The sequence below is a fragment of the Tachypleus tridentatus genome, chromosome 10, assembly GCF_004210375.1.
Source record: "Tachypleus tridentatus isolate NWPU-2018 chromosome 10, ASM421037v1, whole genome shotgun sequence".
NCBI lineage: Eukaryota > Metazoa > Arthropoda > Merostomata > Xiphosura > Limulidae > Tachypleus > Tachypleus tridentatus.
Window position 1 is genome coordinate 94,324,624 of NC_134834.1, and position 16,052 is coordinate 94,340,675.

At 34.3% G+C, this 16,052-nt stretch overlaps 1 protein-coding gene across 4 annotated transcripts in view; it reads left to right on the forward strand.

Moving 5' to 3' along the window:
• Positions 1 to 16,052, forward strand: part of LOC143229901 (ethanolaminephosphotransferase 1-like) — a 59,962-nt gene that overhangs the window by 35,643 nt on the left and 8,267 nt on the right. For 3 of the 4 annotated variants that reach the window (XM_076462765.1, XM_076462766.1, XM_076462767.1), the window contains exons 5-9: positions 445 to 707; positions 1,802 to 1,913; positions 4,572 to 4,620; positions 7,696 to 7,876; positions 10,938 to 11,123. In XM_076462765.1, coding sequence (XP_076318880.1) covers positions 445 to 707; positions 1,802 to 1,913; positions 4,572 to 4,620; positions 7,696 to 7,876; positions 10,938 to 11,123 — 791 coding nt within the window. Of the gene's footprint in view, positions 1 to 444; positions 708 to 1,801; positions 1,914 to 4,571; positions 4,621 to 7,695; positions 7,877 to 10,898; positions 11,124 to 16,052 lie in introns of all 4 variants that reach the window. The other variant, XR_013016119.1, reaches the window with a different exon arrangement.

Below are 16,052 nucleotides of genomic sequence, written 5' to 3' on the forward strand. Positions count from 1 at the left end.
TAGCAACGTATTTTTTTTTCTTGTTTAGAGAAACAAATAAAAGTGTGACAATCATATTTAAAGTACAACTCTGTCAGTGTTGATTTTTGGCATGCATATTTATATTATACTTGTTGAGTATCTTTGCCATTGCTACATCTAGAGTCAACTGATTCTATGACACACACACACACACACACACACACACACACACACACACACACACACACACACACTTTATATGTACTTACTTTTAAGGGTGGAAAATTAGTTGAGTTAAATAATGTGTATTTTTCTTTTATCTCCTGGACATAAATTTTAAACAGTGAAATTATAGCTTAATAATAGACTTATGTTTTTTTTTAGTAACATGACATTGGTTTGTAATTTTCACTCACTCATTTGTTTACAGTATGTTAAAAGTCTTTGGAATAGAAGTAAGTTTATACTTTATGGCATTTTCAGATGGGATTGATGGGAAACATGCCAGAAGAACTAATTCCACAGGACCACTTGGGGAACTTATGGACCATGGGATAGATAGTTGGTCATCCCTCTTCATGCCAATGTGCCTGTATTCAGTATTTGGTTGTGGAGAATATAGCTGCAAACCTTTGCGTGTCTTCTTCATTTTGTGGAATATTCACATATGCTTTGTTCTGTCACACTGGGAGAAATACAATACAGGAATCTTGTATCTACCATGGAGTTATGACATCTCACAATTTGTAAGAGTTGTTTTTTTTCTCTACAAATAGGCAAATATTATGTCTATGTGATATGCATTTTTCCCCTTTGTTATATAAAGATTTTTTAATGTTTTTAAAGCATATGTTTAATAATAAATGACTTGGAATTAACAGTTACTATGTGGTATAAACTATTGGGTTATAGCATTTGACCATTGTCCATCAACAGACACTTTGTTGTTTGTCAAAACAACAATCAAAATTATGAAAATAAGCTGGCTTCAAGGACAACATTTATGGAGGAATCATACCATGATAATCAAGCAGTAAGCCTTTTCCAGTAACTTGTTACACACCATTGTTGCACATTAAGATTGAATTCAAGTAATGTTTTTTTTTTTTTATTTGGAAATGTAATACAGTGGAACCCTTCTGAAGCAGCCACCTTTGGGACTGAGACAAACTGGCCTGATTAGAGGGGTTCCACTGTACATAATTAGGGATTATGTAAACAAAAAAAAAGGGACTGTGATTTAATGACCGCTTTCAAGTCATGACCAAATCTGAGGAGTAACTGCTTAGAGGGGTTCTACTGTAATTACATTAACACAAACACAATTATAAGATTTAATAGTACTATATTTGTAAAAAATATGCAATCAAAACCACAGCACTTTACATCAGCTGACTATTTATATCTTCTAAATTCATATATCACCTAATGTTAGCCTTTAATTGTGGCTGATAAATTAATTTGCCAATGGCCAAAATAAAATGAAGTTCAAGCTTTAATAAAGCTCATTGTATATAGTAACAATACATGTTATTGTGAATAGTTTTAAGTGATTTTTTTAACTGCTGAACAAAATTATTTGCCTTTGTTACAGTGTGGAAAGGTTACAGAGTTAAGTTTGTGGACTTAAAAATAATTTTTGCTATATGTTACTAAGTTATTATTTTTCAAATATTTCACCTTTCAGATTAATATTTCTAGGAGTTCTTTTGTAAAATATCTATTGTACCTGCTCTGAAAGTCCATTAGGGCTGTTGCTTATAAATCTGAAGTGTTAAATAAGGAAGTGCTTCAACATTTTAAATAAATGACTGATATTCAAGCCTTTTCGTTTTGGCAGGTGTTAGTAGTGGCTTATTTGATTGCATACTTCAAATCCTACAAATTTTGGAAATTTATGGTGCCTGTTTTAAATGTCACAAGTGGACAAGTAGTCGAGGTTTTTCTTCATGGTAAGTTCAGACGTGCATTGTAGAACTAGTTTAGATAGCATGGGTATAGTAATTATAAAGATGTCAAGTCTACCATTGTAAATATTTTTGGAGTAAAGGTAAAGATGTAGGACTAGCATGAATATCTTGTAAAGAGACAAGGCATAAAACTACAGCTGTGTAGAAATGTAGGGTTGAGGTACGAAAAATCTCTCTCAGTAGGTTGTGTGAAAATATCTTTTTGATAAAATGAGTCTTACAGTGGAAATATGATATTGTAAGATTTTTAAAATGTTGGCCATAATAAATCTGTAAGAGTTGTTTTTGTGAATATTAAGGGAACATTTACATGCTAAAACATATGTCTGGGTAAATAGATGTTTTAAAAAAGTGAGATTTCAATAATTATAAGACATGCTTTTTACTCGTGACCAAAGATTATTGCTCTAGCATTTAAGAGGTGAAAGTAAAATATGATTAAAATGTCTTTTATTTTTGTTTTTACTGTTGTTTTAAATGTCTAACTTATATTTACAAAACTTGTTGATTGTGGTATAATTGCTAAATTTAAAGAATAATTTAAATTGTTGAATTGGAATTTCAGTAATACCAAATATAGTACAACCAGCTTATTTGAATTTGACTGGGTTTGTGCTGATACACTCATCTGTCAAAAGTTTGTGAACAGCAAGTTTTAGGGGGACTTATTAATTAGTTTACCAACATAATACAGCAACACTTTGACATAAGTAATTGCTGCTATTCTCTAAGTCATTTTTCCAATGTGGTTATAGCAATTTGTCTTTGTTCTCATACCAAAACATTGCCCATTTATCTATTTTTCATTTTGGCTGAAGCTGATGGTTTGAGGTAGCCACAAGACTTGAAAACCTGAATAAGTCAAGGAAGTTGAAAATTAGGGGCAAAAGTTAAGGGTAAACCTGAAAGATTGTTCCAAAACATGGAAAAGTTAAGAGAAAATGTGAGATCCTCCATTTTTCAACTCTTCTTTATGTCATAACCATATTGGTTAGTTATGCTAGTTTTAGCATAATGTAATATTGATCACTCACTGTGTGCTATTGTAGTATTGTCACATTTTCCAGATTGTTACAAAATCTATAGGTTCAAGTTTCTAGTTTGCAGAGGGGTGGGAGGAAATGATTTGTTGCAGGTGGATTGAATGAGGCGAGATGCGGTGTTAAAGTCAGTAAAATTAAACATACTAGATTGTAGAGGAAAATTAACTGAAGGATATAGGTAGTCATCAAAGTTGTAAGACTTGCAAATAAGAAGTTAAAATGTGAAGGTAAATAAAGGAGGTAAACTATATTAAATTAAAGATGAATCTTCAACAATCAGAATTCAGAAATAGTTACTGAACTTCACTAGGATGTCTTGAAGCTTTCAGTTTTAGGGCTAAATCCTCTCTTCTCTGTGGTACAAAAAATGAGATGTAAAAGTATCAAAACTACATTCAAAAAGCACCTTTTCTTGCTACCTGACCAATTAGAAAAGCATCTAAATGTACAGGATGTTCAGAAAGTCACTGTGCAGTTTTATTTCATTCAGTCTATTTCAAGCCAGCAACTGATAGCGTTGTTTAGAAACAAAATAAGAAGGATCCAGGCCTGTATTGATGTCAACATGGTCACTTTCAACATTGTTTATAATTGTCATTCATATTTACCTCCTGTATTCTATATTGAAACATGTCTGTTAATAAATATATAAGTGCACAGTGACTTTCGAAACACCCTGTATAAATGTCTCTGTTATGTGTGATAGTCACGTAATAGTCCTTTATATACAAAAATAAAGCAGGATACATTACAACATTGAATAAAACAGTAGATAAAATCCTTTATTGGACCATGTGCAGAAAGTAACATCTCAATTTTAGTTTAGCACATAATCTCAACTAGATTGATTTATTTCCTGATTAACCATCTTGATATGGTAGCAGTTTTTGTGAAGATACATGAACATTAAAATGTGACAGTCACATTGGGATTGCAAAGTTGGTCATATTGACTGAACCCACAGTGAGACATGTAATGGATAGTATCTCTACAAGTTTCATTGTTAGTGTATTTGTGTAATGTCATACTGTATTATGGAACGTCATTATCAAATAAACTCAAAGATAGTGTGTCTATTTTTTTTTGATATTTTTACTTTCATAGTGAGTGAGCATTTGTAATGTCCTGACAGCACTTTCAAATGGCTTGAATAATTTTTTGTGATGTGTTGTTGAGTTCCCAGTAAATTAATGATCGTGTGGACAGTTTATGTTTGCAAATTACCAAGTGTTACAACTATTTCATACACTGATTTACATAATTTCATTGACATATGTACTCTCTTTCAAACTCGTGTTATTATTTACACTTTAGTATCTTACATATTCTTAAACACTTGCTTTAGCTGTTATGTGTTTGTATTTAATCTTATTGAAATCCTTTGTAGCATACAATGGACAAGCCAATCGCATCTTTATGGGGTGTTCCAGGACTTCCTGTGTGTTGCATACAAAGCTCCAACACAGTATATCGTTTAGTAAAATGATGCATTTACGTGCTATGAAATTATTCAAGATGTTTTTATATGAATTATTTTAATGTTTGATTAATAAAATTAATGTAATTAAAATATAATTAATTTCAAATTATATTTCAGTTTGCAGTTTGGGAATGTCTCTACCAGTGAGCCTGTACAATATTTACAAGTAAGTATTATGTATCTATTGTAAAAAGTTGAAAACAAGCTAAGATGTGTAGAGAATATTATTAAATATGTTATTTAATGTATATTTGGTATATTTTGATCCATTATGGTGGTAATATGATATTTGAGAAACTTAATATTTCTTGAGTAAAAGAAGAATGATGATTACAAATATACTTTAAGTGCTTTATAGGAGATTGTAATAAATGAAAATTATTATATATTATAATATTTTTATATATAATATTATTATATATTAATATATATATATCTTTATTATGGGCAGGCAAAATTACTGTCAAATCTTTTGATATATCATGCACAGTTTTCATTGTAAAAATTAATAAAAATTATAATTTTTTCAAGGAAAATTTGGTGCATAATATAGGGGTATAAGAGAAAGTTTAAAGACACTACTTGAATGTTCTAAAAAACCTGTACTAGTAGTAGAAAATTATTGCTCCATATGTGTTCATATTTCTAACATTTCGTGATGTTCTTACACTCCTCAACAGTAGTCAAAAACTACCACTATGATAATTAGGATCATCAGTGGTCAAAGATGTTACCACCATTGTGCACGGGTGGTTGGTCCTGTTCTAATTTTGGATCAAGAATTCCTAACCTTCTACTTCTGTTCCTGCAATTGAGCCTGCTCCATCGTCAGACTAATTTGACCAACTGTGTCCACCATTTACATATGTTTTTGGTTCTCTTTTACCAATAAGGATTGGGTAATTCAGCTTTCACCCTTTGCTGCTTTGGTTGCACAGCTATGTGAAAGTTTTTCTTTCTCAAGTTGTTTTTTTGCATAATCTTTGAGTACATTGTCACATGAACTTGAATCAAAAGAATCTCTTCTTTCAACTATGAAATCCATTTTTATTTGCCTCTTGCCCTCAGTCTCCTTCTCCTTAGCTATTATATTCCCATTTTTTATTTTCTTTCAGAGGCTTTATATTATGATCCTGTCACTTTTATTGGGTATAATTGCATGTACCTGTTCTCCTCCTTGGCCTCAAGTTTATTTTTCATTGTGTCTCAGAACATTGGGTTCTTTGTTTTTGAGCTTTCCTAGTTGAAAATGCCTTACCTTCTGATCTCTCTTATTTCAGGGTCCATTGTGTTGCACCTTTCTTTTATAATGTTCCTCATACTTTTAAATCTAAAGCTTAAGTAGCTTATCAACAGTCATCTATTTTCATATTGGTTTCTTACATTTCTGAAATTAGGAGGGTCCACAAGGTTTCTAGTATGTGAGAAGACTTACTGTCCATGGGTATTGGAGGTTGCTTGGTTCTATAGGCACCCCTTAGGTTTGGTACAGTGAGTTTATGGACTTCTTTAGCCAAAGATAATTGGGTTAGGACAGCTCCATGTGTGATCTTGCTGTCCTGCTGTACTTGTTTGTAGTAACCAGTTGCATGGCCTGTCGATGTGGGACCTTATTCGGATGTGATGTTTCATATTTGGTCTAATCACCTCTTTTGTGTTTTTCCCCATACAATTTACTAACTCCTCTTTTCTTCTGATAGAGAAAAAGAAGAGAACCCTTGCTTCCACGGTTCCAAATTATTGGAGAGGTTGATAAGGATAATCGTTCTTCAGGGGAATTCCACTGACTTGAGACATAGCAGAATGCACTCTCGTGATGTTCTCATCATGCAGATCATGGATGTTTCTTCTTGTACCTATTTATTTAATATATGATCATAGTCTGACTTATTGCCCTCATCACATTACACATCCATGCTTGGCAAATTTCCTGTGATGTAACAGTCTGTTGAACAGTTTTACATCTAGCTGCCCATATGTGCAATACTTTATCACAGTGCCAGTGGTTTTTTTGGCAGTAACTTTTGTTCTCTCACCCTTACTGAGCAAAGCATATATTCTGCTCTGTGGTCTACCACTGAGTGATGCCCTTAGTAGGTGATATTTTCCATGGGTCTTTCCATTTGAATGCTTTAATTTCAGAAAGGAATTTTTTTTATTTGCACTGATCCCTCCATCTTTATATCAGTACAGAGTCCTAGCAGACAGTTCTATGGAGAGATATCTTTTCTGAATCTAGTATTTTCTTTATTTGAAAATGTATTTCATTTGGGTACCTCTTCAGAGAATCTTCTACCCTTCCTCTCCACTCCTGGTGGTGGTTTATCTTTGTTTTTTACCTTATCATGAATGAACCTTATAGTGTGAGGGCTCATGAGGTTTACAGCACATGGAGGGAATATTTTGTCATCCTATTGGTGTAGCTTAATGATGATAGAATGGCATAGTAAATGTTGATATGTGTAGGGGTGGGACTGCTATTGAAGACGTGGCTCAGGTGCAAAAATATTCTTCATGGCACAAGGTATCAACCATCAGACTTGTGAAGAGGTGAGTATCTGTCTGAAATACTTTTTATAGGTAAGGAAAATTTTAACATTAGCTTTTACTGGTGTTTTTGATAAAGATGATAATTTTTTGTTGTTTAAAGTTTATAAGTAAAATAATGATCTGTTCTTGTTATTTGTCTGAAATACATGAAAGTGTCGGATGTTAAGTTTTAAAGAGCCTCACATTTAAAATTAATTTATGGGTATGCCTTTTTTTTTCTTTAATATATGTATACATCTACACAATCAGCAACTGACTGCATAATCATGCTATAATCAGAGTCCGAGTTTCTAGTTTGGTAAAGATAAATATAGGCCAGTGTTTCCAGATATATAACTTTTTACTTTGTTTCTTGTTGCATGAACAGTTGTCCCAAGGGCCTGTTAAACAACTTCAAAAGTCCAAATGCGTGTTTGTTGTTCTTTTGTAAAAATAATTAAGTTTCTGTTAATAATGGAATTGCATTAAACATTAATTATTCTTAAAGTTTTCTTAAATGTTATTGTTTTAAGCTGTTTTCATTTGAGTAAATTCAAAATTATTTTGTATAATTAATGCATAACTTTTATTTTTTTACTGCAATTTCAACAGGTTTATCGTGCATAATTTTGAATTGTTGGCTTCATAAATATTGGTTTTGTTTGGTGCATAGATGATGATGTTTTTATTTCAGTATACCTTTTGTTTTCAGAGGTTATAAGTCCAACATTCTCAAACATAAAACATTTTATGAAAGCATGGTTCCACTTTTTCCTGTTATAATTCTTTTCATCATAACTTCTCTGTGGGCTATCTTCTCTCCAAGTGATATAATGAACACAGATCCTCGAATTTTCTTCTGGATGGTTGGAACAGTGTTTTCCAATATTTGTGTGAGTTAAAGCTTTATTTTTTGCTTGGTTGATGTAGCCTTATATTTTATTGATTTTAGGGATTTGAAACATTTTAATAAAACTATCTATAACAGCACTTGTATTTTTAAAACCAAATATTCTGTTCCGCATGGCACAACAAAAAATTGCTGTTTATTTGTACTATAATTATTGTAAAAAGTAAATTTATTATTAATTATACCAAAGGTCAAAAATAAAATATATTATTTGAAAATCTTACAGCTTCAATAATATCTAAACTTTAGTAATCTTTCATATTGGAAGACATGACATTTGTATAAATGTAAATTATTTACAAGGTCTAAATATGTTTGAAGTTGAAAATGAGTGTATAAACAAGTCTAGCTGGATCATACAGAAATATAAACCCTGATTTAATGCCAATATGAGTCGATTCCCCTCGGTGGGCTGAGCCCTTTGTGGCTTTGCTATACGAAAAACACACACAAACACACACGCCAGTATGAGATGTCTTTTGGCATTGACAATTTGGGTTTTTAATCACTATTCAAAAAGCACAAATTTGAGTTATTCCATTTTTTCAATTGTAAAATTAGTACAAGGAAATTATTCATTTAGAAAAATCTGAGAATGAATTTACCTTTTATTTTTTTCTTAACTGTATTAAAGGTACCAACAGTATACTTGTATCCTATGATAATTGTACCAACAGTATACTTGTATCCTATGATAATTGTGCCAACAGTATACTTGTATCCTATGATAATTATACCAACAGTATACTCGTATCCTATGATAATTGTACCAACAGTATACTTGTATCCTATGATAATTGTGCCAACAGTATACTTGTATCCTATGATAATTGTGCCAACAGTATACTTGTATCCTATGATAATTGTGCCAACAGTATACTTGTATCCTATGATAATTATACCAACAGTATACTCGTATCCTATGATAATTGTACCAACAGTATACTTGTATCCTATGATAATTGTGCCAACAGTATACTTGTATCCTATGATAATTGTGCCAACAGTATACTTGTATACTATGATAATTGTACCAACAATATACTTGTATCCTATGATAATTGTACCAACAGTATACTTGTATCCTAAGATAATTGTCAGGTTTAAAACTCTTTGGATAGATACTCACCCAATGTTTATCATTGTAACATAAAAACTGGTTTACTGGACTATGTGCTAATTCTGAGCCAATAGTGACAACAACTGTTTGATCATAAGTGCAGTTATTAAACTTAAAATGGGAGGGTTCTGTTATTTAGAGACCTTTTTATATCATAATTTTGTGATTGTTAAACAATAAACTAAAACCTCCTCCTTCCCATAGACAATTGAAGAAACCTTGAATAATTACATTGCATAAAAATATAAACTAATTTCTTTTCAAATGGTTCAACATGGCCAGCTGGCAAGGGTGCTCAACTCACAACATAAGGGTCACAGGTTTGAATCCATTTCATGCCAAACATACTTGTCTTTTCAGCTGTGGGGACATTATAATGTAACAGTCAATTTTACTATATGTTGGTCAGAAAGTAGCCCAAATGTTGGTGGTGACGATTGTCTGCCTTCCCTCTAGTCTATCACTACTATATTAGAGATGGGTAGTGCAGATACCCTTTATGCAAAAATTCAAAACAAATGAATGAACAAATCTCAAATATGTTTTACACAACAAGATATCTTCATACAGACTTCATGATCACAAGCATTTCAGACTCAGTAGCCTCGTCTTCAGGTCATCAAAAATCAAAATATTTTAAGAAATGAAGTTGACTTGTACTTCGAGAATAATTTCTGTTGCTAATGAGTTATAGTTCAATATAGGTTTGTATTATTTGTTTTAAAGTCCTCCAATGGTACAGAAGCAAGTTTATAAGCTTAAAAGCTGAAACTAGGGCTCATTTCTCCACAATGCACATAGCAAATAGACCAATGCTGCTTTTCTCTAAAACAGAAAATTACCAAATTTAAACTTTAAAAAATGAACCAGACATTTTGTCATGCATGCTTTAGTTATTGAGGATGTATTTCAGGCCTGCTTGAATAAAATCTTGAAACCATATCAGCTCAGTTAGTGTAAACATGTATGTATACATTAGGATAAATGTTATAATCTTAATAAGAAAGCATAATGAAAATCAGTTCAAAGAGTGAGTTAATAATCTTTCCTCAAGAGGTGTGCATTTATCATGGCAGTAAGTTGACGATGTAGTCATTAATTGGTGGACTGTCGGATATTGATGATATGAGTTTGGTTACAATTTGTAATGGCACAAAAAAGTTACCATATTTAGAAATCTACGAAAGTCAGTCTTAATTGATTTGATAAAAAACAAACATTGAATGTTTTGCTAGTTAAAACCCAGTAAAACAAGAAATGTAGTACAGGTCAGAGACGTGTGAAGACTATTTCCCTGATCATTCATCCTATGCATAAAATAATGAACTTAGGATCAAGCATTATTATGTGTATAAAGATAGAAAAAGGTAGTTAATTACACATGGCACTATGTTGGTTCCAAGCTATGGTATTTGTATTAGTTTTAAGTGACAGATGATAAATATAAAATCCTGAAAATTGATAGATTTTCTTCAATAACATGACTAAACTTTCATGAAATTCAAAGCTAGATGTTTGGCATATGTGGGAGCTGAACCTTGTGGAGTAACACCCGAGTGAAACTCGAAGGAGTGTTTGGTATATGAAGTGTTTTATAAAATAATTTCATTTTTTATTCACACAAAGTTCTTCGATAAATGTGAATTAAAGTCTTAAAATAGGTTTGCAAAAGTTAGACAATTAGTAATTAAAAATCCATAATAACTTGACAAACTGTGAGAAGCTTAGTTTTTGCATTAGAAGAATTGTAATTATTTATTTTGGATTTATTTTCAATATTATATAATGCTACAGTTGCTAATACATAGCGTATGCTATTCTGTTGTATTGTTAATGAACTGTGATTTTAGTGAATTTGTGATAATTATATGTACATGTTCTACAGTTGCAATTTGACATGCTGTATATATGATGGTTTGTGTAGTGTCGTCTCATCATCAGTCAAATGTCTATGACACGTTGTGAAGTTTTCAACTCCATGCTCTACCCAGTAGGGTTAGCAATGGCACTAGTGTTTGGTGTTCCTCTCTTTGGCCAGAAAGAAAATCTTGTGTTATGGACACTGACTGTATTCTGCGTTGTGGCCCATATCTATTATGCTGTTAGTGTGGTAGGTACAGAATTGTAATTTTTGTTATTGTTAATCTGTGTTGTTTCAAGTACCAGAATAAAACTGTTACCATTGTAAATATATTGTATAAAATAACCAAATATCATTACAAATACTTTTCTCCAAAGTTACATGAATTTCTAGACTTTATTTGTTAAATACAGTTGAAAAACTTGTTCCTAACTTAAAACAAGTAAAATTTTTTTTTTAATTTATGTAGTTGGGAATTAAAATTTAAAAGGAAATTTTTTCAGTAATTAAATATTTTCATTTTATACTTTATATAATATAGAAGATTATTTAATGTATTAACATGTATGTAAAATGTTTAGTTTTACAAGTCAAAAGTTAGATCAATAAAATAACTATGACAGTCCATTTTGTGACTTTTATAACTTTTATGAATATCTCTAATTTTCAGTGGAGACATTATTGTATTAATATTTTTCTCTACTACTACATTGAGACTACAAAAAATGATTATTGATGTAAATCTTCAATGTCTGAGTTTGGTGTATTTCATTTGTATGTTTCTAACTAGGAGATTTCCATGTTTATGGTAATAGATGATCAAATTACTTTTGGGCTAGCAGAGACCTTCAGATATGGTGTCTTACCTCTTTTCACAGCCTTGAAACTCTTGCCTACCACACATTCAATATGATTTCTTTGCAAATAAGCAGTAATAACCCTCAACTAGGAGTACAACACACACTACTGATACAGGTTAATCCCTCTATTTTATTTAGCTTAATTTCCACTTATTGCCCCTTGTTGTGGATTCCTGTATGTGGCAAGGGGACCTTCCAGGGAAGGTTCTGTTCTTTCAGTTTTTCTCTTCTAAGATCCAAACATCCACCCTTGTGTTTGCCATGCATGGTGACCTGTGAAGGGAAGGAGAGGATGCTGTGGTTGTGGGGTCCAACCCTAACACACCACTTTGGCCTTGAATTCTTGTAGACAGGCAGCCTTGGGGTGGCCCCCCCTTACATTAGTCAGCTGGTCCACTTGGACTAGGGTCAACCAAGTACCAGTGTTGGATGTTCTCAACAGGTGTTGTGGACATTATATCTGATGCTGGTGTTTGGGTATAGTGCTCATGAAACCCTGGCATTGCTGCAGTGTCCTTGTTTGGCATTGTAGTACGTACCTCATAGGGCTTCATGGTGGGTGAGGTCAGTGGACACCGAAATATTCCTTTTTTATTATGGATCCTCCAAATAAAAACTTAAATAAAATAGTGAAAACAGTCCATAGGTAAACGATCATGTCTTGAAGATTGTGAGCAGCAATCTTCAACATCTGTAACACCTGTTGTACTTCATTTTCTTATACTACATCCCCTTTCAGACAGACCTTTATGGCAGATGTCTCCCTTTTCATTCAGAAGGGACTAGAGGGACTTGCTGGCTCTCCAAAGTCAGTAAAGAAGCTTTGCTCTGGTAATATATTGGTGGAAACATTCACATCTCAACACAGTGAACTCCTTATGCATTCAAAGGCAATTGGGGATATACCTGTTGAGGTTACACCTCATGCTACTTTGAATTCATCATGAGGAGTTGTTGTTGAGAGGGATTTGAAGAACATCTCCGAATCAGAGATTCTCGCTGGTTTCTCCAGCAAAGATGGAATTATGATGCTGACCAATGTCCTCATTCTGAGCATGCAACGAGCATACATCAATGAACCACTACATGACGTCTTTGAGGGACCAAATTACTGACACTGGAAACATCTAAGAGGGTTTGGAATGTATGGCTGTACCCTGCAATTAACCTGCCTTGATGGTGGCAAAGACCATGATGCCTATGAATGTGAAACAGACCCTCATTGCATCAATTGCAATGGCTCTCACCCATCCTACTTTCATTCTTGCCCTAAATGGTTGGAAGAAAAAGAGATGCAGTGTTTGCAAATGATTCAGAACATTACTTACCCTGAGGCTTGAAAGTCGCATTCAAAACTTCTTCTCGGATGTTTGCAGCTGCACTTCATTCCACTACTACAGTGGGAGTGCAAATGGATCTCTCTCTGCCTCCAAAAGAATCATTCTCAAACCAAATGAAACGTCTTTTGACCTCCATAATTAAAAAAGTTGATGAATCAACGTCAACACCCATCTCCATTCCTAACATACATTCTAGCAAATCCCAAGATTCACTTCCTTTGGTTCTGGGTACTGGCATTTCCTCGGATGCATTTTCTTCTCCAACTCCAAGGTGCAAAATGATCATTCTTTCATGTCCAGTGTAGCAGCAGTAATTGACTGTATTATACAAGCAGCTGCTCAACGTATTCCTAAGACCTTGACACGTTTTCCATGACATCCTTGTCCTTAGTGAAATCATGTCTGCCACATGGCATGGAAAGCTCAAAAATGGGCCTGGGATACTTTTTGTAGGTATCCCACACTCTTGCACTGTATCGCTTTCCAGCAAGCCTGTACATATGCTTGGTGGGTAAGACAGAAAAGCCAGAAGGAATCTTGGATTAAGTTCACAACCAGCATATCTTCAACCAGCAATTCTAGAGTTGTATGGGACAAGATTTGACAGGTCAGGGGGCAATATAATTCTTGCCCCTCTCGATCTTCCTCTCTGATGGCAAGGAAGTAGCTGATGCCCGGAGCATTACCAATACTCTAGATGAAAGCTTTTGCTGGGTATCTAGCACTCCTGCTTTTTCCTCCACCTTCTTAGCCCTCAAGGCTCTGGCAGAGTGATCACTTCTTTCCTCTCCAGCAGATTGTTTGCATGTATAATCATCCCTTTACACTGGTGGAACTAAAATTGGCTATTCATTGGTCTGGCAGTACATAGGTCGGACCTGATGATCTACACTATGAAATGCTGCACAATATCTCTCCTGCCTTTCTCAAACAACATCTTGTATCAATATCTTTGACTCTGAGAAGGCTTATGATACAACATGGAGGTATGCAATTTTGTGAGACCTCCATATATATGGGTTACGTGGCCATTTGCCCATTTTTATTAAAATATTTTTAATGGACAGGGGATTACAAGTTCATGTGAGTTTGACACTTTCCTGTTGTTTTCTACAGGAACTTGGAGCCTCTCAGGGCTGTGTCTTGAGTGTCACACTTTTCAGTATAAAGATTAATGCCATCGCTGAACAACTCCCTCTTACTGTTGCAAACAGGATCTATGTTGATGACTTTCACATCTCATGTCAGTCGTCGAACATGAGGTATATTGAGTGGCAGCTACAGACTGCCCTCAATTGTTTATTGAACTGGACCACAGCAGATGGCTTTAACTTTTCTCTCTATAAAACTGTTTGCATGCACTTTTGCTTCCAGTAGGGTATTCACCCTAGTCCTGTACTCTGTATCGGTGAAGTTATGCTGCCTGTAGTCCCTGAGACAAAGTTCTTCGGGCTTATCTTTGACCATAAGCTGACCTAATACCACACATCAAGCAGCTATGGGTCAAATGTATAAGAGCACTGAAATCCTCCATATCCTCTCTTCCACCACTTGGTGAGCAGGTGAATGTTCTATGCTAAAGATATATCGTGTTCTTATTTGATCGAAACTTAACTATGGATCACTGGTCTGTGGCTCTGCCAGGACCACGGCCTTAAAGATGCTGGACCCCATTTATCATCAAGGGCTTTGGCTTTCCACATTTTCTCAGTTCAGAACTTGTATGCAGATTTATGAGCCTCATTTGCACCTCCACCATTTACAACTGTCTTTACTGTATGCTTCGAAACTTCATTCCTTACCAAAGCATTCCACTTGGGGTTGTGTTTTCCTTCCTTGCCACAATTTTCCAGAACAGACGATCTGCCATTGGTCCTTTTGGCCTTCGTATCCAGGCGCAGTTGGATGAATTGCATCTGTCCTCGGATAACATTGCTGTATTCACTGGTCAGCCCATCCCACCATGGCTTCTTACAGTCCCTAAATGTGACCTATCTTTTAGTCGTCTGAGAAAAGCAGACACTCCCAATTGGAAATACTGTCTGTTATTTACTGAACATCAATCAAACTATCTTTTAATTCCAATTTATACAGATGGGTCAAAATCAGGTGACTCTGTGGGCTCTGCCATGCTTTGTTGTGGTTCGGTGGATGCATGCAGAATCCTCTCTACAGCTTCTGTGTTGACTACTGAAATGTATGATATATCTCTTGCCCTGGATTACATAGAAGCTAATCAGTACTCAAATTGCACTATTTATACTGACTTGGTGTCAGTTCTCTTCTGCCCCTGTAATCACTTCGTGTTAGTTCACACCCTGTTCTTGCTGATATTCAAAACTGACTTCTATCCAGTTTTTTTGGATACTGGGGAAAGTTGGTATTCACAGGAACGAGCTCACTGACACTGCAGCTAAGTCTATCTGCTCTGGCAATATCACTGCTGTGCCTGTTCCATACATGGATTGTGGTCCTGTATTCAAGGCACGTCTCCCTGCCAGTTGGCCGTCAACTTGTAGTGAGCAACGTGAAAACAAGCCTTTCCAAATAAAACCTTCTATTGGACTTTGGCCGTCTTGCTACCGTAAGGATCTGAAAGAGGAAGTTGTTCTAACTAGACTATGCATTGGTCACAGTTTTTTAATTGATGGTTTTCTTTTATCTGGGACTGATGCATCAATGTGTTGTCTGTGTAACACTCAGGTCACAATAAGCCACATTTTACTGTCTTGTTGCAGCTATGATTCTCAATGATGGCACCATTTTAAACATGTTCTGTCCCAAGGTTTATCCATAATATTAGTGTTATTGGTGATGGTGACACTGTCCAACATGGAAATGTTTTAATTTTTTTAAATTCCATTAATCTTTTCAATGCTTAAGTTTTTGAATTTCTACATTAGACCTTTTTAATAATATTCTCTTTTAAGAATCAAAGTACATCTAGTTTGATTTGAAATTAGGAAATGGCCATAACA